Genomic DNA, 24,220 nt, shown 5'->3' with positions numbered 1-24,220 from the left:
TTAGAGCTGACATTACATTTTAAATGGGCGAAATAAATATCAAAGTAACTTCTAGAGTAAAGAAAAGAGAAGGATGTTATAATAAAAAGAAAATCAGTAGGTTATCAACTTCTATCATTAATCTGAAGGTTTATACATATTGTGCGATGTTTAAAAATACCGCTCTACATACTAACTTTACGATGTTGCCATAACGAATAATATTTGGTATCAACTTACATTGTAATTAACGGACAACTATCTTTCATCTTACATTTTCTATGAATATGTGATTTTGGATTTTGATCGGTAAATGACAGCTGTTTTCTTTATTTTTTCTAAGGAGCGATGAAATTAATCTCCACAGTTTAAGAAAGTTTTACAATGAATCCCGACGAGTGTGTTAAAGAGTGGTGTGATTTGGATACGGAATTCCGAAATTTAGAGGCAAGTTCATTTATTCTGTAATACTTCATGTCAAACGAGTAAGGTTATGTTGAGGTCGAGAATGCACTCGAAAGAATGCTATAAATTATTTTACCGTGCAGTAATGTTAATATTTGCATAGTATGTAGGTCAATATTTTATGCCAATATGTATTATGTTTTACGATTTTGTATTACAAATATGTTTTTATTGATTACTCGTCATTTATACCTCTAACTAACTTGCGTTTAATTGAAATACATAGTTTATTTGGTTTATCACGAGTAGGTATGTTTTCTATGATAAGCGTTTAATCAGTTTGAATGAATCTGCGAATTACAAAGTATATGTAATTTGTCACGAGTGAGGAAAAATGAAAATAAAAAATGGAACATATCCACGAGAATTTAGTTACATTTTGCCTTTTTATCTTCAGCGTTAGCCATCCTGTTGATAAGTTAATGTAAATACGTTGGACTGGCGCCGTGGCGCAGTTGGTTAGATGTCCGACTGTGAAACTGACGTCGCGGGTTCGATTCCCGTCAGCTGCAAGAAAAAATCCATGAAATATTTTTTCTCAATTGGTTTGGGTGTTGTGGTGTATATTTAATTACCTCCTTCCATGTCCCCTCTTTCCTACCTGCTGACAAGCCTCTAAACAGAGGCTTAGCGGGCTATTCCTTAAAAAAATGGACATACAGTAAAATTCCAATTATTTGAATTAATGAGTGCCAGATTTTATGGCTTTTGAAATAATACAGTGATTTGGAATCACTTTAAAAACTTAATTAAACATGTCCAGCAAAGTTGATTGCACAGTTAAATTAAAATTAAAAACCTTTAGTTTATTTTCTGATTCCTGATAGCGATCTGGATATTTGGTAATCCAGATGACTTGAGTTCGGATAAACGGAGTTCTACTGTACTTATTATCAGATCTAAATGATTTATTTTGAATTCATTCTTTAGGAATGCATGAGAGTAAGTATTTAAAAAATATTGCAAGTGAAAATGACCTACTGCATAAAAATGACTTGTTATTTGATTTAATCATATTATGGCTACTCAATTTCCCTATAAAGTTATTGATTATTGTAATAAATAAAGTAAAATATGCAATCATCATTCCCTTTCCGCATCTGATGGTGCATAGTACTACATTAGTACACCGATCACAGTAGTTCATTGACGCAATTTCTGTGTAAATCAGAAGATTTTGTCGGTCTAGATGGCACACGGAATGGAAGTCTCTTAAGTAGATTGTGGGAATCTATTTTATTGTTTATTAATTTGTTTAAAAATAACTGATCTAATATTATTCTTCAATTTTGAAGAAAGTTTGTTCTATGGTACTGCATACTTTCAGTATTTTTTGGCAAAACTAAGCGCTATTTGGTAAGTCAAACATTTAAGTTCCAGTAAACACATTCATATTATGTATGTTTGCAAATTAAATAAATCAACTGACGAATTAGTCCGTAAATAATTGTGTATTTTGATTGTTGTTCCCCACTGATGTTCTTCATACTTAATTTATTAGTTTGTGTCAGGAGTTGCTCCAATATAGGAATGTCCGGCCATGTGTTATAATACCTGGCTAATTAGATTTTTAGAACTTAAGGCACACATTTGATCTTGGCATCTAAAGGTATCTTTGTTTTACTACTATTAGAAGTAAAGTCAATTAGCATGGATCTAAAAAAAAAACCAGAGCTGTTGCGAAAAAAAAAAAAAAACAGGTAGTCTTAGAATAAGCACATCAAAAACACACACAATCAATTTTTACTTTTTCGGTGTCAAGACAGAATTTTTTGTGTTGTGCTGTGAAATGTAGTGTAAGGCTATCTCAATGACCTTAAAGAGATAATTCACGAAAATTGGGCTCTAAAAATGATTCGTCCGCCTCATGGTCAGTGCATTTGCCTACCATGCAATGTACCTGGGGTTCAATTCGTGATATGGTATATTTATTTTGAAAGGTGTTTTTACACTAGAATATTTCATAGTCCCTGGACTGGTACCTGAAACATAAGACTTATCATATTACCTTCATGTTATAAAATCAATCAATATACGATGCTGTTGGTACACCAATTCAGTGCACTGCACCATTCGGTGTGGAAAAGGAACCATACTGTTATTATTTATTATTATTGTATAAATATTTGATATTTGTTTTCAGGTTGTCAATCGCGACTATGTGGCCAAGCTAGAAGAAATTGGCGAACTCCAGGGAAAATGTCTCAAAGAAATAACACATCAACGTTATCGTATGTCCATCATAACTGGCGCATTAAAAAAGTGGGTTTTAATTCTGAGTATTATTTTAGTTAACTTAAGTCAATTTAATCCAAGACTATAAATAGATTAATTTATTTCTAATAATAAAATAATAGTCATTTTTCTCACTCAGTAGCGGATGAACATTATCATATTTTTTTCTGAATTGATAAAAATATATTTTTGAGTATTTTGAAAAATATTAAGTAAATTTTGCCGAAAAAAAAAATTACCAGCAAATTCAAAATTGTTTAGTAAAAATATCATTTTATACATTTCAATTTTTATTTTGTTTTTATTACATGAGTGTTCTTGTTCTTTGTCAATAGTTTACGCAATGTTAAATACGTCCACAAATCAACGTTGTAAGTATTTTGCCTGTCCCTTTTTTCAGATTTTTGACAAAAGCTTCATGGTGTGCAAAAAATGAATAGTGTATTATTGCTAAAAAATGAAAATTAACAATAAACATGCAAACTAAGGTTTTGAAAGCATGCTCTACTCACAAAACTAAATTTTTATTAAAAATAACTTAACTTTGCATTAGCTCATATCACGTAGTATGGTGATGTGAGACTTTTTGGATAAAAAATAACATTTTTTATATTTAATTCAGGAATCATGCATTAGCAAAAAAATTAACAGTGTTATTAATATTAGATATTACAATAAATTGAATAATTTTTCTCTTATGAAATCTTATAAAAATTGACATTTGGCTTAATACCTCTTAAGTCAAGTTTAAAATACATGATACTCAAAGTTAGATTTTCTCCCATTTTTAAATCTGTATGTTTTGATGACTTTTATAATGTCCTTTTATAATTTTTTATATATTTATACCAATATAGCACGGTGTGCACAGCATTAAATAAAAATAAATAAATGTATTGTTGCTTTTGTAACAGTTAAAATCTTTATGCTTTGAGTTCAAATTGATAAATGCTGTTTTTTTGAGCACCTGTTTAGTTTGCCTAAATCAAAGTTCGCCCCTGATCTCAATACTTATTCATATACACTAACCGCTTTAATCAATGATAAGAATGGTTTAAATTGATTAGGTTGTTCAACAATACGAATATCCAAAATTATATTACATAATAATATCGATTGATGTAAAAAAGATAAAATTACCAAAACAATATTCATTTTTATTTCATCATAATATAAATTCTAGAATTTCTCTAAACCCGATAAAAAATATTGCATAAATATGAACAATACGGATGATATTTATGATTGCCTGATATATTATGTATGTGCAATGTAAACTGTACATGTATTTATAGAAGAAACAAAATATTTATACGAATATAAAATTATTATCATGACTATACAGAAATGAACTGAAATCTCATGACAGATAAGTTACGCGTGTCATTTCTTTTAGTATTTATTTATAAAATAAAACACATACTGCCAAATAATATATTATCTGTTGCTGCAGTACATTATTCTTTTTTTCATCAATATTTCTCAAGTGTGACTTCATATCAAATAAATTGTAGTTTATAATTCAAGATAAAATTTTCATCGCTTGCTTACTTTAGAACAGATGATCAATTTTAAATTTATATAAAGACTCGGGTTGTGGTGCCGTGGCTCGGACTCACGGGCAAAGGTCTGTGGTTCAAATCCCACTCTACCCCAATTTGATTCCCATTTTCTAATAGTGAGTTATTTACAACTCATTGAAAATGGCCCCAAAATTAAAATATTGGGGTAAATTATAAGAATGCAAATATTTGATTAAAAAACTTGACTAAATTCCTCTCTAAAATTTCCAAATCTCCATCTTTTTTAAAGCATACTGGTAGTTTTACTATACAAACACAAATACTTGTTAAGCCTAGAATGCGAAAAGCGTTATTAATAAATTCATATTTACATAGTTTTAAAGGTTGCATATATTTATAAAGCATTATTTTTTCTTAATATTTTTCTTAACAATACTAGGGTGCCATAATGTTATTTCTAATATAAACATGAATTTGTTGCAACAGAGAGGGAAAACATTTTTGAGAAGGGTATATGGAAGTCTAGGCATTTACAGGGTTTATGACCTGTCATTGGCTGGTTTAAGCGGCCAATGCTTTGATGATTAACTAACATAAAAATCTTAATCAAACCTCTGAAATTGTTTGAAGTCAACAAAATGATATTATCTAATCAGGTCAATGTTCAATGTATTCATAAAAAACATGACAATCTCAATAATCCCAGGATTCATATAAAATGAAATATTTACATATTGGGTGTTAACATAAGTTGTGTCCGCTTTTTTCTTTCTGTTCGCGTTCAATCGAGGGAATAAATTGAATCAATAACGTATTCTTCATGATTTTACAACAAATTAGTCAACAATTATAGCATCTTCACCGTATACTGCACAAATATCGCAAGCAACTTTGGCAGCTTTATTTTCTCGATTGAACACGAACAGAAAGAGGTGTTGAAAATGCTCAGTTTCGTCTACTTGACATTCCATTTTGATGGCTTGTAATTATTTTGCCTTGTAAATAAAACAATATTTGTATTTAACGCAAAGCCAAACACAATATCTCGTAGAGCAGCAAATTTTCTTTCAAATGACTTACCTTTACCAATGTTTTTAAACTTTTGGTGCTCATTTTTATATTTAGAAAAAAACGGACACAACATATGTTAACACTTAATATGTTATAAATTTACCTCAATATTAATTAATATAGCCATGGGAATAAAACAATTTTTTGAAATACAAACAATGAATAAATTTTTTGATTATTAAATTTAAATGAAAACTGTTGATACACTCATCAACTTCTGTTTCCTTAATTACTCCTGGGGGGTGATTATAAACACTATCTTCATCGATATGTATCAAGACAGTATACTTAACTTTTCTACGATCTCTATCTACTTTGGTTTTTCTACGATCTCTATCTACTTTGGTATTATGAAGCCGACTCTACTGACATGTCGACGCATGTTTTCAAGAAGATATGACTATTGATAAAAAAATGAATAGTAATATTTATTTTTCATAATAGCAACATTTCTTCCGATGCCATTTTACAGCGCATGTGCGTTGTGTCATCTCAAACGTCAAATGATCTGACGCATGCGCAGTAACTACCTCAAATTTTCATATCTGAACCGCTAGATGGTGCTATCACTGCTTTCCAAACTGTCAAACTTTACTTTGTACTCAATGTCAAATTAAAATTGACTTATTTCTCTTTCGTATTTTAAAAAGACTTCTGTGCTAAAAAGTAGTCACCTCAAAATTATTTGAAATTGAAATAAATTGCAATTAAAGCAAAAAGTGTTCTCTTGAACATGATTTTTGTCACATACAGTGTATAGATAAGCATACCATGGGGAATGGCACCCTCGATAGCCATCAATGTATTTATCTTAAAACCCAATACAGAGTCGATAGCGTATTTTTACAATCGCTCGGGAGAATTTATCGTCAACTATATTTTAATATTGAAAGTGTTCCTTCCGTATCTTCCGATTGTAATCGCCCCCTGGTAGTCCAACAAATTATCCCTTAGACCCTTAAACAAATTATAAGCGCTGAAAAATGCATATATATGGACATTTTAATTAGTGTTAGGGGCATGATGAAATCAGGCGAAAGTGTAAATCAAGTCAAGTATAATTGATAAGATTAAAAAAGGGTCTTTGAGATGGTTTGGTCATGTAGAACAAATGTACGACGAAAGAACGGTAAAACAAGTATATTTGGCGAAAATGAACGGCAACATGAGACGAGTACGACCCAAAAAGACTTGGCATGATCAGATAAACCAAAATCTTAAGTCTGGTCATGTCAAAAGCAGACAGAACCGAAGGGCATGTATGACAAGATGTATGAATGTGGAAGAAGCTAGGAATGTATGTGGCGGTCCATTCTCTCTGCCTTCCCCTACGGAGAAATGGTGTGATGGTAGTAGTAGTTGTAGTAGTTAGGGACAATGAGAAAGTGGTTTTTTAAAATTTTTTTATTTGTTAATAGACTATTAAACTTAGCCTAAAAATTAAAAAAAATAAAATCATGCAGAGTTTTATTAGCGCTATGATTTTTTAAAGTTTTGTGTTTCTGAAATTACTGCTTATGTAACATCAGAGGTTCTCTTCCGCTTATTCTCGGTCAGTTCTACCGATTGTTTCGTTCACGGTAAGTAAACCGGATATCTTTCACAGCTCTCCTATAATTGGTTGATTCATATGAACTAGTGAAGTCTTTTGAAGTAGTTTTTTATATTATCAAGAAGCTTTGCTGTACAATTTAATGTTCTAATATTTACCGCACGCAAGAAAACATTTATTGTATCCAATTTCCCGCAGGGCTGAAGTTCCTCATACATGACTTCAGGCGAGCTAAAAACCTTTTCAATAACTTTGAAATTTTCATGTATAGTTTGTCTTATTTTCATGAGAAGTTGGTTTAAGTCAATGAAATAAGCATAATTATATCAGACACGTTTTAAGCCTAAATTTGATGAAATTTAATTTGTGGTTAATTGCTTTCTTTTTGTAATGGGCACGTAAAAAGGATATTATGGGTGATGAGAAAATGCTTTAATTATGCTGCAACTGTTAAGAAAAGAACAAATATAATGTTTTATTCATAAATAAAATTTATTGAACAAGTATACAAATTACAAATACTTTTACGCACATTTTTCAAAATCTCAAAGTACGTAAATAATAACACTGAAAGCTTAGTATCTTAGCTGTAGAAATGAGTTACTCAGATATGTATATATCTCTCTTACACTAATATTTGCGCGTGTATTGTGATCATCCTATCCCTAACTTCCACTTTTTGAGGGCAATACGATATTTGTAGGGAATAATGAGTGTTATTAATTATACACGTCGCTTAAGTACGCATTTTGTATGAATTTGCAAAATTTTAAAAAACACAAATGGATAATTATTTTTTTAAGTAAACTAGTAAGTATAATTAAGTCGATTGTGATATTTTAAATTTCCTGCGTCAATATGTGTATGTATACATTTTTTTAAATGTTTAATGTTTAAAAACACATATTAAAGTTCAACCAGGATTATTTGAGTGTTCTTGTCTTGAGTACCCTTAGCACCTTAAGATTTTACAATACAACAAAAAAATGAGTTAATATTATAATATATACACGTTAAAAAACACATGTTTTGTGATTTGGTAATGTCTTCATAAGAAAAAAGCTTGGTAGAATGAAAAATCGTGTTTATTTTATTGGTTTCAATATTTACATAATTATGGAATTTTACCATCTTACCAAACACTCTTGCGTGAATATTATAATTCTCATTTTATTTTAGATTGGCAACTTCGGGATTAAAAGCAACAGACGATGACAGGATAGCAAAGTTAGAAAAGGATTTGATGAAAAGGAATGCACAATTACACGAGATTGAGCAAACATTACCAAAGAAAAACAGCGTGTACCTGAAAATAATACTAGGGAACGTCAATGTCTCCATATTAAATAAAAATGACAAGTAAGTGGAATGAAATCAATTATATTTTATTACCTACATTTGTATATTTTTTATCACTATAACATTCAACCTACGGAAGTCTTTTAGCTAGTGTATACAGAAAGCCACCTTTCTATAATACCAACATCTAAATCTCTCTATTTATAAATATACATTTATTAAATTGGTGTAATATTAGCCTCACAAATATTAATGTTTACTGAGGTAGAACTTTTTAATTCATAAGTTAATTAACGCTACCCATATCTAGGCAGGTAGGTGAAATCTCTTAACGATTCTAAATCAATACATTTCCTATTGTAACTGTAGATAATTTGCAAGTAACTGTAGTAAAATTTAAACCTTTTTTTATAATATAAAAACGATTTATGCTTGTATAATATGATTTGATTAATCAAAATAAGTTTATAAGAAGTTAAAAGAGATTGGCCACATAATTTAAGTATTATTTGTTCTTACATTCCCTGTTTACATAATATACACATTGCGCTTTAATTTAATAATTAAGTCAATTAATGTTAAACGGTACCTAAGTGTATCATTGAAACAAAGGAGATAATTAAAAAAATCTTTTTAGTTCAATCAGCATGGAAATTTTCAAAAACATTTTACCACTAATATGGATGTAAATGGACATGGCATTTGAACAAAGAAAAAATATTTGTTATGTAAAACGTACAAATATTTTGCAGACATGGGTTTTTAACAATTAATTTTAAATTTCACTCATTGATAAAATAATATTAAATAAAAAACCAATTTTAGTCTTCAAGTTCAATATCTCTATATTCTTATTTTTCTCTACATTCCCATTGAATGAGGATTAATGATAAAAGGGCTGCTGTGAATCGAGTGTTAAATGGGATCTAATACCCGTATGCAGAGACAAAACTTAAGGTGAGGAAAGTACATTCTAATCTCAAATGCGGAGAATAACCTGAAGGTGAAGACAATAGAATGTACTTTCCTCACCTTAAGGTTTGTCTCTGCATACGGGTATAAGTATATGACAAAGGTACCTTTTACCACTCAACGGTGAAATCGATTTTATATGACACAATATGTTTTCAGGGTAAGTTTTACATTTAATATATAGATTATACATCACATTATAAAATGGCATCATTAACTCCAAACCTTAGAAATTGTGGGATGAATACCTTTTAACATTCATCAATTCAGTTGTACTGGAGGTTATAAATATTTTCTGTAAAACATCATTAATGGTGTCTAATATAAAATAGTTTCTTACAGTAAATTATAATAATGATCTGCGCTATGTTTAATAATATGTATTTACATAAATAAGAATAATGAAAATTATATTTTAATAATACGTCCATTTATTCCAATGCAAATATCAGCACTGTGTTAATATTTACAATATAATGTAGATTTGTCTTTTTTATCACAATTTTGAAGCTACCAATACAACTCTATTATATCTATACCATTTCAAAACATAAATAGACAGTTTATCGATATTTAACACCAATCAAATAGGAAATTTGATATTTTTATATCAGTTGTATTATTTCCAAGACTTAGGGCCAGTTGCATCAAAACAAGTTAAGTTAAATAATGTTTAAAGTTAAATACTTGTTGCCTTTTTGTCTGTTTAAATACTTGATCCAACCAGGAACCTAACAAGGACTTAATTATAAAACACACAAGGCTGAGGAAAAATTTGGTATTGAAATTTTCTTATTTATCGTTTTGGCATTTACTTTGTGAATAAAATTTTAAACATACAATAAATAAAACACAGAGAAAATTTCAGCATACAATTAAACACTTTGTATTTTCACATCACACACGAGTTTAATTTCAATAAGAACTCCCTCCATCTAATCCTTTTCAGCACCTAAGTACTTTTCTGTATAATCATTTTGATTTAGTTTATATTTACACCCGATGGTGGGTAATTCTGAATACCTGAAACTTGTGATCTTATTAATATTTAAGTCATTTGTGGCATAAAAATACTAAGCATTTTATTTATAACATACTGCAATTCTATCTCTAAACAAACTTTCTGAATCAAGTACATACATTCAGGGAGGCTGTTATAAAATTCTTTGGTAGAAAAAATCAGTCTATCGGCTATTTTGTAGCGTTCATCATATTACAAAAATAAATTAATAAAGTAAATAAATAATCAATTTTCTTCAGCTTTTTAAAAGAAGTGCATTAGTAAAAGCTTGTGAAATTCCCAGTTCACAGAAAATTCATCTTAAAATGTTCTTTTGTATCCTAATAATAAAACATCAATTTTCAAATAATCACCATAGAAGGATTATCTTTTTATTGTTAATGATTTAAGAGCACAACATAATTGTTGCATGTATATATTTACTATTAGGCCCTATTCTTCCACTTCAGCTAGATAAATATATATATCTCATACAAACTGAAAACGTCTAATAAATGTGTTTAAAAAATTATTATCTATTTCTTGTATTATCATTAAAGAACTATTAAATATTCAAATAAACAGTTTCAACCTCCCATAGTTATAAATAATTAGACATTCACATTTGAGAGATTTTTTATTAACCAGTACATATATGTAGTGATTAAATCAGAAAAAAAAATTAGCTCATAACCTCACAAGTACTAATTAGTGTATGAAACACTCGAGAGTATTACAGAAATCAAATTTGTTTTTCTCGAAATTTTATTTTAAATCTGAATTATACGTTTAAGTAGTAAAGTATCATCATTCTCTTGTATTCATAATAAAATTCCTAAGAAATTAAATAAGGACCTCATATTTCAATTGTAATTAAACCTAATCTTTATTACTTTTCTTAGAAAATGGTTCTATTCCAAAAAAACAATAAGAGATTTTGTAGCGTAATTTATTTAGTGAAATTTAAAAATATCAATAAATAATAATATTTCCATGGCACCGTGTAACTTATTAAAAACAATTTTTAAAAAAAACATTAAATTTAAAATGCTTATTATTTTTGGATGTAATTTTTTAAAATGATTTTATATGAAGATGCCAGGATATTAATACATACTTATATAATCTTTTAATGCAGCTGAAGTAATAATTAGTGTTAATAAGAGCAGCCTCCGTGGTGTAGTGGCCAAGAAGCTTGACTCACACACGGAAGGTTCCGGGCTCGATTCCCGGTGAGAACACAAAAATTAAATGTGATTTTTCTCAAGCCTGGGTGTTCTGTGATGTATTTCACCACTATAATTGGGCCTCCTGGCCTGTTGTGGTGCAAATTTATATATATATTTATATATATAGTTAGTTAGCTAGAAGAAATAGAGTACCCTTCTATGACCTCTTGCAATTTTTTTACATAAAATGATGTAAACGTTTAGGAATGATGAAAAAAATTACAGGTCTAAATGTGCCAACATTATACACAAAAATAAATTAATATCTTTCAATATTCCAAAATAATTGCAAGCAGACAAAATGAGTTGAAAAATATTTTCTTACATAGATTAAAAACACAATACGCAGATAATATACACATTAAAATAATAATTTTTCAATAAATTGTAACTTTATGATAGAAAACACCAATGGAGTAATAACACCTCTAAAGAATTATTCTTTAAGAATGCTGAAAATCATTTAATTATGAAACTAATTAAATAATTTTGCCTACACATTGGCAAAATCCGATGATGGTTAAAATAATGGATTTTGAATTTAAATATTTCAAATTTGAATGCATTAAAACAAGATATATTTTTGTCAGTTGTTCATTCTGACATCAGTCTTCAAAAAAAAATCATAAAAAATACATTCAACTGTGATTAATTTTGTAGATCAAATAAATTTTGACTGACTTCTAAATACATATTCTTACATTTTTAGAGTTGAGATTATGTGTGTACATTAATATTATATTCTATTATATTATATTATATATTTTCTTTCAAAGTGTGCTAATTGACGTTTATTTGTTAGAAAAAAAACCCCAACAAGATATTACAGACAAAACATTAAATGTAATTTAATTTTTATGAAAACTGCGGTTGGTTTAAAAAGACAAACCTTAATAATATAACTTGAGCAAATTTCACATTCATAAAAAGAAATCACAAGGCAGTAAGTAATTATTCCTATTAATTATAAAAAAGTAGTTATCCATTTTACGTAAACAATAATTTTATAAAATATTTAATAACAAATCGTGGGTTGAAAAGAACTCGATTGTTCTCTCAACATCAGGTTTGAAATTTATTGTTAGAAATATCAAGAGCTCGACCCACAGCATTTAATATAAATATCAGTCCTAAATTTAAAAATACAAATCTGAATTTTGCCTGTGCTACATCGATGCTTTTTACACAATAATTTAAAGTTTAGTAAAAATATAATTTCAACATAGCACATGCTAAGCCAACTTATACAATACGCACATAACATTTACCTACAGTAGAGTATACGGCGGACTTGTCAAGTCTATCAATCTACATTCTAAAGTTCTATGTATATAGTTTTACTTATTTGTAGTTTTATTGTACTTGCATCAATATAATATCTCGTGTGAGTATCTTATTATAAAATTAAAGTGTAAATCTGTAGGACGTATTTTTTGGTTTGTTTTTAGTATTCCTTAAACCCTGTTATACGACAGTGTCTGGATTCCAGGCATATTTCTTATTGACATTAAGGTTGTTTAATTTTTCCACGTCTTCTTCCGGGATGACAAAGTCCAAGCTGATGTTTTCCTTAATATGCTCGGCACTTTCGGCCTTAGGTATGATGGCGATGTACTGCTGCAGAGCCCATCGTAGGAGGACTTGCGAGACAGTATGTCCTAGCCGTTTAGCTATTTCGTTGACATCCCGATCGTTTAAAAGAGCTTTGTTGTAGGATCCCCCGAGAGATGAATACGCTTGTAAAAGAATCCCGTGGGTTTTGCACTCTTTCAACAAAACATCTTGATGGTAGTGTGGGTGCCATTCTACCTGGTTCACAGCGGGCATAACTCCTTTACAATCGCTAATTAGTTCCCTAATATGACGCACTGTGTAGTTAGATACGCCGATCGATTTTAACACTCCCCGCTTTTGGAGTTTGACGAGCGAAGCCCAAGACTCAGTTCTTAGTCTAAAATTTTCGGGATTTGATACGTCCAGCTTCGAAGAACCCGGCCAGTGAATCAAATACAAATCCAAATACTCGCATTGCAGTTTGTGCACTGATGTCATAACCGCATTTTCCGTGCGCTGTTTACCTTGATCGCTCGGCGATAGTTTTGAGGTTAGAAAAATATCTCGTCTTGTTAACTTGTACTTCGGCAGTAATTCTTTCAAGGCGTCGCCGATATCGGTTTCGTTCGAATAGACAGCCGCGGTATCGAATGATCTGTATCCCGCCTTGAGCGCCTCGTCGATTACGCTATTTATCTTTTGTTGACCTTGTATTCTGAAAGTTCCGAATCCTATTAAAGGAAACACGTTTCCGTCATTAAGGATGAAAAGAGATATTGGATCCATGATTTTCTTTGTAATATTTCTCGACATAGAGTATATTAACGTCGAAATAACACGCAAAACAAATAAAAATCGCGCTCGAGACAACCCAATACGAGCTGTCAACCGACAAACGTCAAATTGAAATGTAGTATTGCCACATAAAGAAAATGAATTAATGTTGCGATTTTTTTTTCATTGGAGCGCTTACTTTGACCGCTTTTTGCATTATGGCAAGATTTCACTGAGCAATCGCAAACCGCGAAATGTGAATTCTTTCCATCGTTTTTTTTCCCCCAACTGATTTTTTTTTTATTGGATCGCACCTTTATTTTATTTTATTTTATTGGGTAAACGAACAGTATGTATAAAAATATTGACAATATAAATGACCTATATGCTTTTTTTTGTTTTCTAGGTTCAAATACAAGGATGAATATGAAAAGTTCAAATTGATATTGAGCGCGATTGGATTTGTCTTGGCACTCATAAACCTGTTCACAAACTTTAGGTAAAATGTCACCAAACATTTTTTTTTTTTTTACAGTATTATAATTGTTTTTTATTTTTAATTTCAATAGTACTATTATTGCTGCTTTTAAATTTCTTTCCATTGATTTAAAAACATTGATTATACACGAATTTCTTAAATTGCATTTTCAGAACTTTGGAATTAATTTTAATGTTCTTGCTGGTATGGTACTATTGTACCCTGACTATCCGAGAGTCCATCCTCAAGGTAAACGGTAGCCGGATCAAGGGCTGGTGGAGGCTTCACCACTTTATCTCCACAGCCGTGGCGGGAGTACTTCTCATCTGGCCACAGAACGAGCCCTGGCAGATGTTCCGCGACCAGTTCATGCTGTTCAATGCCTATATAAGTAAGAATTTTAATACAAGAAGTACCATAATTTCTTTTTAAATCTGCGAAATTGTAAATTCAACAAAATATATTTATAAATAAATAGGCTTTCCTTCAATCTCCTACTTAAGGAATTACAAAACATTAAATTTCTGGTACAGTTTAAAGTAGGTTTGAGGTTTTGGATTAGCATGCAAGCATGGTGGACACCTTTTTTAGAAAAAATAACTAAAATTAAAAATAAAATATATATTGCAAAAAAAGCATTTTTTTGTAATAGCAGCAAATGTTAATCTTGTTTTTATTTTCATGGCTATGTCATACCATATTTATATGCTATAAACTTATAAATTATTAAAAAATTAATGGCCCACGCTCAGACGCTGAAGTCTTTGTGGGCATTTTTTCCAAATTACGGTACATCTTAAAATTAAGATGTATTTTTTAATGTGTTATTTTGTAATGAAAATTTCATGTAAATATATGTATGGAAAAAAAACAAATAATAAAAAAAAAAAATGTATATTGTGACTATTTTATAACAAATTTAGCACTTAATAGATTGACAAGATTGTTTACAATATTAAACATTGGAATATAACTCTTTTATGCTGAAATTATTAAAATATCTGCGTCATTCGAAAGGAAATTTGTATTGTGTTTGCTTTTTCGTTACATATATTAGTTTATTTTATTACAAGCCTTTAAAAAGGAATGTCAAAAATATGAAAGTGAGCATTTTCGACTCTTCTTTCTGTTCGCGTTTAATCGAGAGAGTAAAGCTGCCAAAGCTATGCGCGTTATTTACGCACAGTAAATTTGAACTTGAACCGGGTTGTGGTCCCATGGTAGTATTGAGGACTCACAGACCAAAGGTCCAAGGTTCAAATCCCACTTTACCACAACTCAATTTCTATTTTTCCAGCTCAAGTTATTTATGACTTTTAGGATATGGTCTGAAAATTTAAATATTTCAGTAAATAATAACAACTCTAGTATTTCTTATAATAATAAAAATATGTATTTAATTTTATTTCATTTATAATTTTTACCAGTGACCGGGGTTTTGTCGTGACCAACATCGACAGACTGGTGGGAGACTAAACAAATGTCTATGTTCTATACAAGTGCAAGCAGGGCAAGTGGAATAAAACTATCTACGTATTTTTATTATTATAATAAAAATGCAGTTCCACTAAAAAATGAAAAACTCAATCTATCTAGTAATTCTCTTTTAAAAAAAAAAAACTGAACGATGAAGATGCCATGAATTATTGACTGAATTGTAATTAATTGTTATTTGTGTTGTGTCCTCTTGTTATCTTCGTTGGTTAACTTATGTAATAAAACCCAATATTTAAAATTTGACATAAGAATATAATTCTTGGAATCGTTGTAGCGAGTGAAAGTTAAAAGTCATTATCGAAAGTAATAAAATAATTAATAGTGCGATAGCTTTCATTATCCAGTGTACCAGCAATGAAGATCATTTTCACTTAGAACCTACGTTCATTCCCGGACTCCTTTCCTTGTCTTAAATATTCCAACATTTTACAAAACTGAATGATTATTAGTTTTAAAAAAAAAAAAATACAGTCTGCTTTATCGTTAGCAGCAGCCGTCGAGTGAAAAATACTCGTCCTGAATTTCGGTTCTATTTCACACATAGAACTGTGTTCTTTATTCCGCCCATGCCCAGGGAGAGTAGACTATATGTACAATAATATATGAGCAAGGTAATCTTTGTTTTCAGGTGTGGTGCAGTATCTGCAGTTCCGTTATCAGCACGGGGTCCTGTACCGACTCAAGGCCCTAGGGGCTCGCCATAACATGGACATCACTATAGAGGGCTTCCACTCGTGGATGTGGCGGGGGCTCTCCTTCCTGCTGCCCTTTTTGTTCGGTGGCTACCTCTTCCAGCTCTACAACGCCTACACTCTCTTCCATATTTCCTTCCACCCGCAGGCCACCTGGCAGGTAATATCACTCAGTTAAATACAACTACCAATTTAATCAGCAAATTATTGAGGTTATGAAATTTGCCGATAATTTTATTAAATTAAATTCGAAGAACTTTTTACATTTTTTTTTGTTTTCGCATTCTTCCACTAGCCTTTAATGATTTTTTAAAAAATATGTACCCACACACAAGCCATGCCTTTGTGGGATTTTTTTAGTTCATGTGATATTGTATTTTGTATGTGTACATACACCTGTGGCCATTAAATAATAACACTACCTTCCACCGAGCAGCCGCATCGGGCGAGGTTGTAATTGAAATATTGCTGACCTTGATACTTTTGAAGCAACACTATCTATCTGCTTTAGTTTGCTTTCAAGCATTGGTTGCAGAGGACACTGTTGGGAGTTGTGCCATGATCACGGTTGACATAAAAATCGAGCAGGAAATTAATCCCATGAAATTTAAACAATCGCCAACAGAATGCTTACAAATGTTGAAGGAGGTGTTTAGTGATAATGTTGTGTCGCAAGTTTTTGAATGGCACAAATGCTTTTCTGAAGGTCGGAAAGAGGTTGAAGAAGCGTAAATTAACAAGTCAAAACTGTGCAAATGAACAAGTCAAAAAGTTTTTCTCGATATCAAGGGTGTTATCATGACTGACTGGGTGCCTGAGGGTCAAAAAGTTAATCCGAAATACTACAAAAAGGTCCAAACCAAACTAAGAGAAAGAGTAAGTAGGAAAAGACCGGATTTGTGGTAAAACAAGTTATGGATTCTGCACCAGGACAATCCACCAACTCACAATGTCCTATCTGTAAGCGGATAAGCTCAATTCTGTGCTTGATCATCCTCCGTATTTGCCAGATCTTGCACCGTGTAACTTCTACCTGTTCCCAAAAGTGAAAAGTGCATTTAAGGAAACACATTTTCAGTCTGTTGAACATATAAAAGCAAAAACAGCAAAGTTGTTAACCGATGAGCTATAGCATTGTTTTGAACAACAGAAGACATATATGCAGCGGTGTATGGATAGGCGAGGAGAGTATGTTGACGGGGATACAAGTTGAATATAAGTTTATTTGCAATAAATCACATATCTCACCAGTCTCGTTATTTAATTGCCCACATACGTATATTGTAATAAGCAAAAAAACATTAATGACAGGTTTTTAATCAATCCTTCAGACTTCCAGTCTGAATATTCCTGTTGAAGGGTGAAAGCGTTAATTGGTCAAATTAATTAGTGATAGTTTCCCAAGCATTTTATTTCATAACTTATATGGATATTTGTATGAGTTATTAGCTAATTACAATGGAATTCCATTAAGAAGAACATTGACAATAATTAGCTGAAATTAACAGGTTGATATTTTTATCCACGTAATTTTGTAGGACAATAACCGGCTTCATCGCTCTTGCGGTTTAATCTACATAACTAAGTTATTTCAAATATTAACTTGTCATTAAGTTAAAATTTCACTGTACAAAATTATTGTAAGAAATTCTGAATAAATATGGAATAATGAGGAAGTTCAGTGGTTTTTAAAAAAAAAATATTTGTTAATAGACTGTAAAACTAAGTCAAATTTTTTTTTAAAAATTTTTATATATCGTATTATCGGCGCTACGATTTTTCAAAGTTTTGTATTTCTGAAATAACTCCGCGTGTAACGTCAGAGGTTCATTTCCGCTTATTCTCATTCAGTTCTTCCCATTGGTCCAGAATTGACAAGTAGACCGGAAATCTTCCATAGCTCTCAGATCATAGGTTGATTCACATGAACCAGTGACGTCATTTAAAGTAGTGCATTTTTATCAAAATATTTTTTATTATTTTTTCTGTACATTTTCAAGAAACTTTGTTACACAATTTAATGCTCTAATTTTTACCCCGCATAAGAAAACATTTTTTGTATCCAATTTCCCGTAGGGCTGAAGTTCCTCATTGAAATAATACAATTATTCAATGTTTTCTCACTCCTTAGCTCACTCAAAAACAGCTTAACTGTAAATAAGATATAAGACGCGGTATATTCCGGTGACAACGATGATTCGATTCACTGGGCATACACCTGCAGATGCCTCTTTAAAGGCTTGACATTAAACAATTTTTTTTTCTCAAAACACTTAGGACGGTTAATTAAAAAAAAATATATACATATGGATAGATAAAAAATAATTATTGATGTACATTATTTGCAGGTTCAATTATTTTTCTAAAGTGTTTACTGAACAAACGTTTTTATTCAAGAAAGTAAATTTAAAAAATAATTATTCCTTATTATTTCCTTTTCCCAAACACTGTTGATATCAATAAATTAATTTAGTTGCATTAATTTCATGAAATTTTCGCAGTTTAATGCATATTAGGTATCCACCGGGTATCGAGCTAGTATCCAGTTAGTATCCAGTTTCCGGCTAGATAGGCTGGATAGACCGGATATGCCGGATACCGGATAGCTACTGGATATCCGTTTCATCTCTAGTGAATATGTTTATTTTATTTATATTTTTTCTTTAGTTAGTTTATACTGCTTAATTGGTACGTAAACGAATATTTACACTATCTATTTTAAACTGTTAAATTCCTACAGTAAACACGGTACTTCTTCTTAAATTCAATAAAATTCTTTAACTTTCAGGCATTTCAGTACGTTTTCATTCTGATAAACATTAAACAATTTTGAGATTCTGTATATTGTTTTTATATGATAGTCGTATTCTATTCTTATTTCTGATAATATAATTATGTAAACTATGCACAAAATTTCACAAATTACGTGTACATATTATGGAACACGATTAATAGAATAGAAGATAAATATGAATTTGATGACCGTATTTCTGATAAATGTATATCATGTTTATTATGTTGGTCTGCCTTTACTCCGATAGGTGCCGGCGCTGAGTATGTCATTTTTGACATTGTCAGTCGGCAACATTGTCACGACATTGCTGGTCATTCCACAAAAGTTATCCGAGCAGGTAGCGTAAGGAGAAATCAGTTCCAGACATCTGTTTTGTAGACATTTTGCAGCATGATTACACCTTTTTGCTTTTGATGTTTGTTATTTTTTTTCTTTGTGTTTCTGTGTGTAAACCAACTTGCAAATCAAATCACTATCTGAGTTTACATATTTTGAATTTGCAGTATTTTTTCAATGTTTTTATTTATACAATACTTCGTTTCAGTAGAATTCAAATAAAATTTTTAAAAATAGCATGTCAAATATTTAACAGATTTAACTTTACTGATTTGTAAATTCATTTATTTCTGTAACTATTTAATAGGCAATTAATGATTTGAAATTGTTGATATGTCAGGCTCAATGATTTGAAACTATAAAATTCATGAATTTTGATTGTGCAGTGAAATACAAAACTTCTTTTTATCTTGAAATGGCAATTTAAAAACATTTCTCTTTAAACACCAGGATCATACTATATTACAGAGGCAGAAACGTTATGTTTCCACTATAGTCAATTTTACATCATACCTTGGAACCTTGTTTTACACAGTTTTGACACAGTCCAAATTTTTAAAATTATTTTTTTGAACTTTAATTTAACAATGAATAATAGTAATATAGTTACACTATTTGTCATTGGATTGCCTTTCATCTTTCTTTTACTTACTTAGCATTTCATATATGATAATGAATAATCTTTGTTATGATTTTTTTAAGTATTTAAATGTAATGTTATAAAAATAGAGTTTTGAAATCCAGAATTGATTTTTGTACAAAGTAAACCTATCCAGGATTGTCTTTTTTTACATGGTACTGTGTGGAACGTATCCCTTGTGTAAAAAAAGGCTCCAGTGTAATATATTTGTGTATACCTCCATACTGTAAATTTTTACAAAAAAATATTTTTGGTTGTCGGTAAATTACCAAATAATTAAAGATATGAAACAATGTGTCGCTTAATTATCTTTTGAAATTAATTTGTGAGGTTTTCCAATTTTATATGATAAAGTATTGATTATTTTCGTAACTAGATTAAGTGATTTAATTTTGCAATTGGGTAGTTTAATTTTGTCCTTTTTCCTTTGTCCAGGAAACCAGTATTTAATAAAATAAACTATTATTTATGGAAGTATGTATTTAGAAAACGAGAAAATATATTTTTAATTTTAAAATATTTCATTTAACAGGAAAACTGTTATTATTACAAGTTACTTTATACGCACTGGTAACTTAACTTTACAACCTTTGACTATTATTTTTATTATAATAATAGTTTACTGGGCAAGGATTTACCAAAACTGTTACCAGTTTATCGGTGGTCATTACTCGTAAAAGTAAAACCATTGTCGAATGCTTTCAACAAATTTTCTTGACATGATTTGTATATGACTTTTTATTGCGCAACTGTTTTACAATAGACTGAATTATTACATAAAATAACCGGTTTTGTTGCAATTAGTTGAATATTCTGCTGGTTCTAAAATATCTTATTTCTCTAGGGGCCTTACTTTTAAACCTGGTATAAAGTTACACCTAGGCATAGTGGTAGAACGAGGATGATATACCCATCCTTGTTTTACCACTATACCTAGGCGTAACTTTATATCATGTTTATAAGTAAAGCCCTAGTAATTCAATGTATATCAACAAAAAATATAATTGAAGAATTAATTTTATTGATTTAAAAAAATGTTTATCATTTTTTGATAGTCATTTTGTGTTTTGGTTCAACAGTATTGTATTTTTCGGTATTACCACAGCAAAAAGACTGACTTACAAAATAATTAAAATACTTTGTATGTTTAGTATTGTGTGTATTTGTATCCATTATCAGGTCAATACATAATTTATAAATTTAAATAATTGAGTTTGCTTCTTTCGAAAGATCTTAAAAAAATAATATTGATTTATTTGAAATAACTGGGTTAAAATAAAATGCTTTGAATATCGCGACATTTCGACCTTTGAGTTTAGATTAATATTGAACACTTCTCACAGCAAAGTTATGTTAAAATAAAACAAAGCATTGTAGCATACTTCATTGTTATTTATTTACCTGGGAGAACTCAATCTTACAACGAATCCTATAAATTCATTGCGACTTCATTGTAGACACTTTAAATAAAATGTGTATCAGCATATATTATAATAAGCACAATGTATGTATGTGTATATCTTTCTAGATATAAAGTACTACTAGCTTTCTTTATTATGTATGTATTAAATATTTGTCATGTTTGTTTTGAATTTATGTAAAATTACATTGTTCAATGTGTGTATGTATTTATTTTCAGTTAATTTTTTTCAGCCTGTAACTAATTATTTATTTAGCTGTGTTTTTAGTAACTAATTTAATTGTCTGATAATTGCATTATTTGTATTGCTGATATGTGTTACATTTTTGTATAAAATTGTGTTAGCACTAAAAGATCATCATGAGACAGCAATGCTTCAGTATAATAAAAAAATATTGTGATTAAATGTATTACTTGTAGGTGATTGTAGTGTCAAATTTTTCTTTCGGTAATTTAAATTGTACATTAACATTGGTTGCTGTGTTTCTTAATAAAGTAATTTAAATTTCACAGAACTATTTGAACTGATGTAGAGATTTTTCGGTTATGATTTTATTGAAATTGTTATATTAAAGTCACTGCGATCTCAAGGAATGCACCAATATTTAGATGTGATTATGCTTTATTTTGGTTGTATTTTGCATGCCTGCTTGATATGTACCCTAACACTGCAGGTCCCGACTATCGCCGCACTGTTCTTCGTGTTGTTTGCTGGCAATACGACAACTATGTTACTGGTGTTGCCAGAAAAGTGGAAGGACAAAGTAAAGTTGAGGTATAGATTGAGAGCGCTTGCGGCTAGATTGAATCCACGCTTCCCGCACAAGTCCTCGGTACGTTAACTGCCATCAAAACTATTTCATTCTCATTCGATCTCATTTTTTTCCAATTTAACAGTATGTTAGGTCTACTATTTAAAAAAATATATATTTAGGATTTGTTTACTCAAATAATATCTCATTACTCATTAGTTCAAAAACAGGACATATTTTCGTAAAACTTTCAATTTATTATAACAATTGTTGATTATTGGACAATAAAACTTTTTATTTAACATTCGGCAGATTTGCTCTAAGTTAATACAGACAATTTGGGAAATGCACATGTAATTAGATTATCTCGGGATGCATTCTTAAAAACTTTACATTTAGCTAATCCACCTTTTCAAACATAAAACTAAAATAACACACATACATATATATTTCAGTTGCAAAACATCAAGGTTGAAATTTGATAGAGATCTATTCTGTGTATTTCACGTATGACCTATTGGTAGACAAATATAAACTCAGATTTTATGACACTGTAACATCTTGCAAATGGATTTGAGTCAAGGGGACGATTTTGCATGTGTGTTAACTATTGAAAGCTTTTAAATAAGTATTATTTTATTACTAGATCTTTTATTGTACAGCTGTTTAGTGTTTTTAGTCATAGGTAGTTAAATTAGATAAGCACTTTATCAAGCGCTCTTCAATGCACTATTAATGCTTTAAGTGTCATCTTTATTTCTGGCCTATATTCTTGTTCTAACCAATGTCATGTCTCAGTCACTAATTTATATAGCGATCCTGCACTATTAAGCTCGATTGCAGTTTCTTATAGTTAATTAAATAAATAATTATGTTCATCGAATAGATTATTTATATAACAGCATCAACTCGGTGAGAATGCGGTTCTAATATGTGCTATATACATCCATTTAATTATCATTTTTTTCTCCATATTATGTTTTATAGCACGGGAATGAAATAAAATAAGTTTTTAACATTTGATTTAGACATATTACAGCATCAGTTACCATTTATATTTATTTTTAAAAAACCTGACAGATTATCAATCTTACGCTTTGTATGAAATAATACAGTTATAAATGTTTAAAAAAATGTATATGCTTATAATTTTGTATTTTAAAGGTGAAATTTCTTAAATATTGATTTTACAGTGACACTAGTAAAACTATTTTTTCCTATTAAGATCGGGTAAAAATAAATATAGACAGACTTCATAAAAAAACAACTCATCTTCATCCTTTTAACATATTTCTTTGGCTCGGTACTTTCCGCTTTCTTTTTACTAATTTTCTTTTCACGTTTTAACCCTACATTGTTTTCCAGGGAGAAGGGAAGAAACCCATACCCACCAAGGATGAAACTATGTCAGAGTAATGTATTGATTAAAAAAATAATTTTTGTGAATTTGTATGCATCTTACTGCAGGCTATTTTGACAATTGTTTGAGTAAATATTAGACAGAAAGAATGGGATCATATAGTATATAATCTTAATATTTTAATCAAACTGATTTGAGTACTATTTAAAAAAAATAAATTAAAAACCGAACAATTGTTTCGCCTTGTTGGAGCATTTTCAAATGAAGTTTCAAATGGGTCATATGTAATTTTAGACTATTGGAAACATCAGTGAAAATTTTAATTTTTCTCGTAAAAGTAGTTTTCTTCCGTACCGTAACAATTTAACCATTAGGTTTTTCATAAATTGTTAATAATAAAAACCATTTGTATAAGTTTTAGGAGCATTTCAAAATACATAATTATTATAATCAGAATGATGTATTTACAATGTTATGAATTCTTTTAAATAAAATAAAGTGAACATCTTTTGAATTTGAAAAAATAAATAATTATGAATACAAACTAGATTTTATTTCAATATAAAGCTAATCTAATATAATTGTAAAATATTTTTAA

The 24,220-nt window shown here is 29.9% G+C and overlaps 1 protein-coding gene across 6 annotated transcripts; it reads left to right on the top strand.

Moving 5' to 3' along the window:
* Window positions 1–270: 270 nt before the first annotated feature.
* Window positions 271–23,768, top strand: LOC148285207 (transmembrane protein 120 homolog). Of its 6 annotated transcripts, XM_088228722.1 has the most exons (10): window positions 271–426; window positions 2,588–2,706; window positions 3,015–3,050; window positions 8,005–8,184; window positions 14,060–14,152; window positions 14,305–14,522; window positions 16,257–16,480; window positions 19,362–19,451; window positions 22,185–22,343; window positions 23,628–23,768. In XM_088228722.1, exons 1-10 carry the CDS (start codon window positions 364–366, stop codon window positions 23,676–23,678), a joined length of 1,233 nt encoding a protein of 410 aa, XP_088084848.1. In that variant the 5' UTR covers window positions 271–363; the 3' UTR covers window positions 23,679–23,768. The 6 variants fall into 6 exon arrangements, with proteins under 6 accessions (XP_088084848.1, XP_088084856.1, XP_088084865.1 ...); XM_088228730.1 differs by lacking the exon at window positions 3,015–3,050; XM_088228739.1 differs by lacking the exon at window positions 19,362–19,451.
* Window positions 23,769–24,220: the final 452 nt, after the last annotated feature.

Source organism: Micrasema longulum, unplaced genomic scaffold (assembly GCF_059751315.1).
Source record: "Micrasema longulum isolate JH-2025_06_02 unplaced genomic scaffold, ASM5975131v1 h1tg000047l, whole genome shotgun sequence".
Taxonomy (NCBI): Eukaryota; Metazoa; Arthropoda; class Insecta; order Trichoptera; family Brachycentridae; genus Micrasema; species Micrasema longulum.
This window is presented reverse-complemented; position numbering and strand designations above follow the sequence as displayed.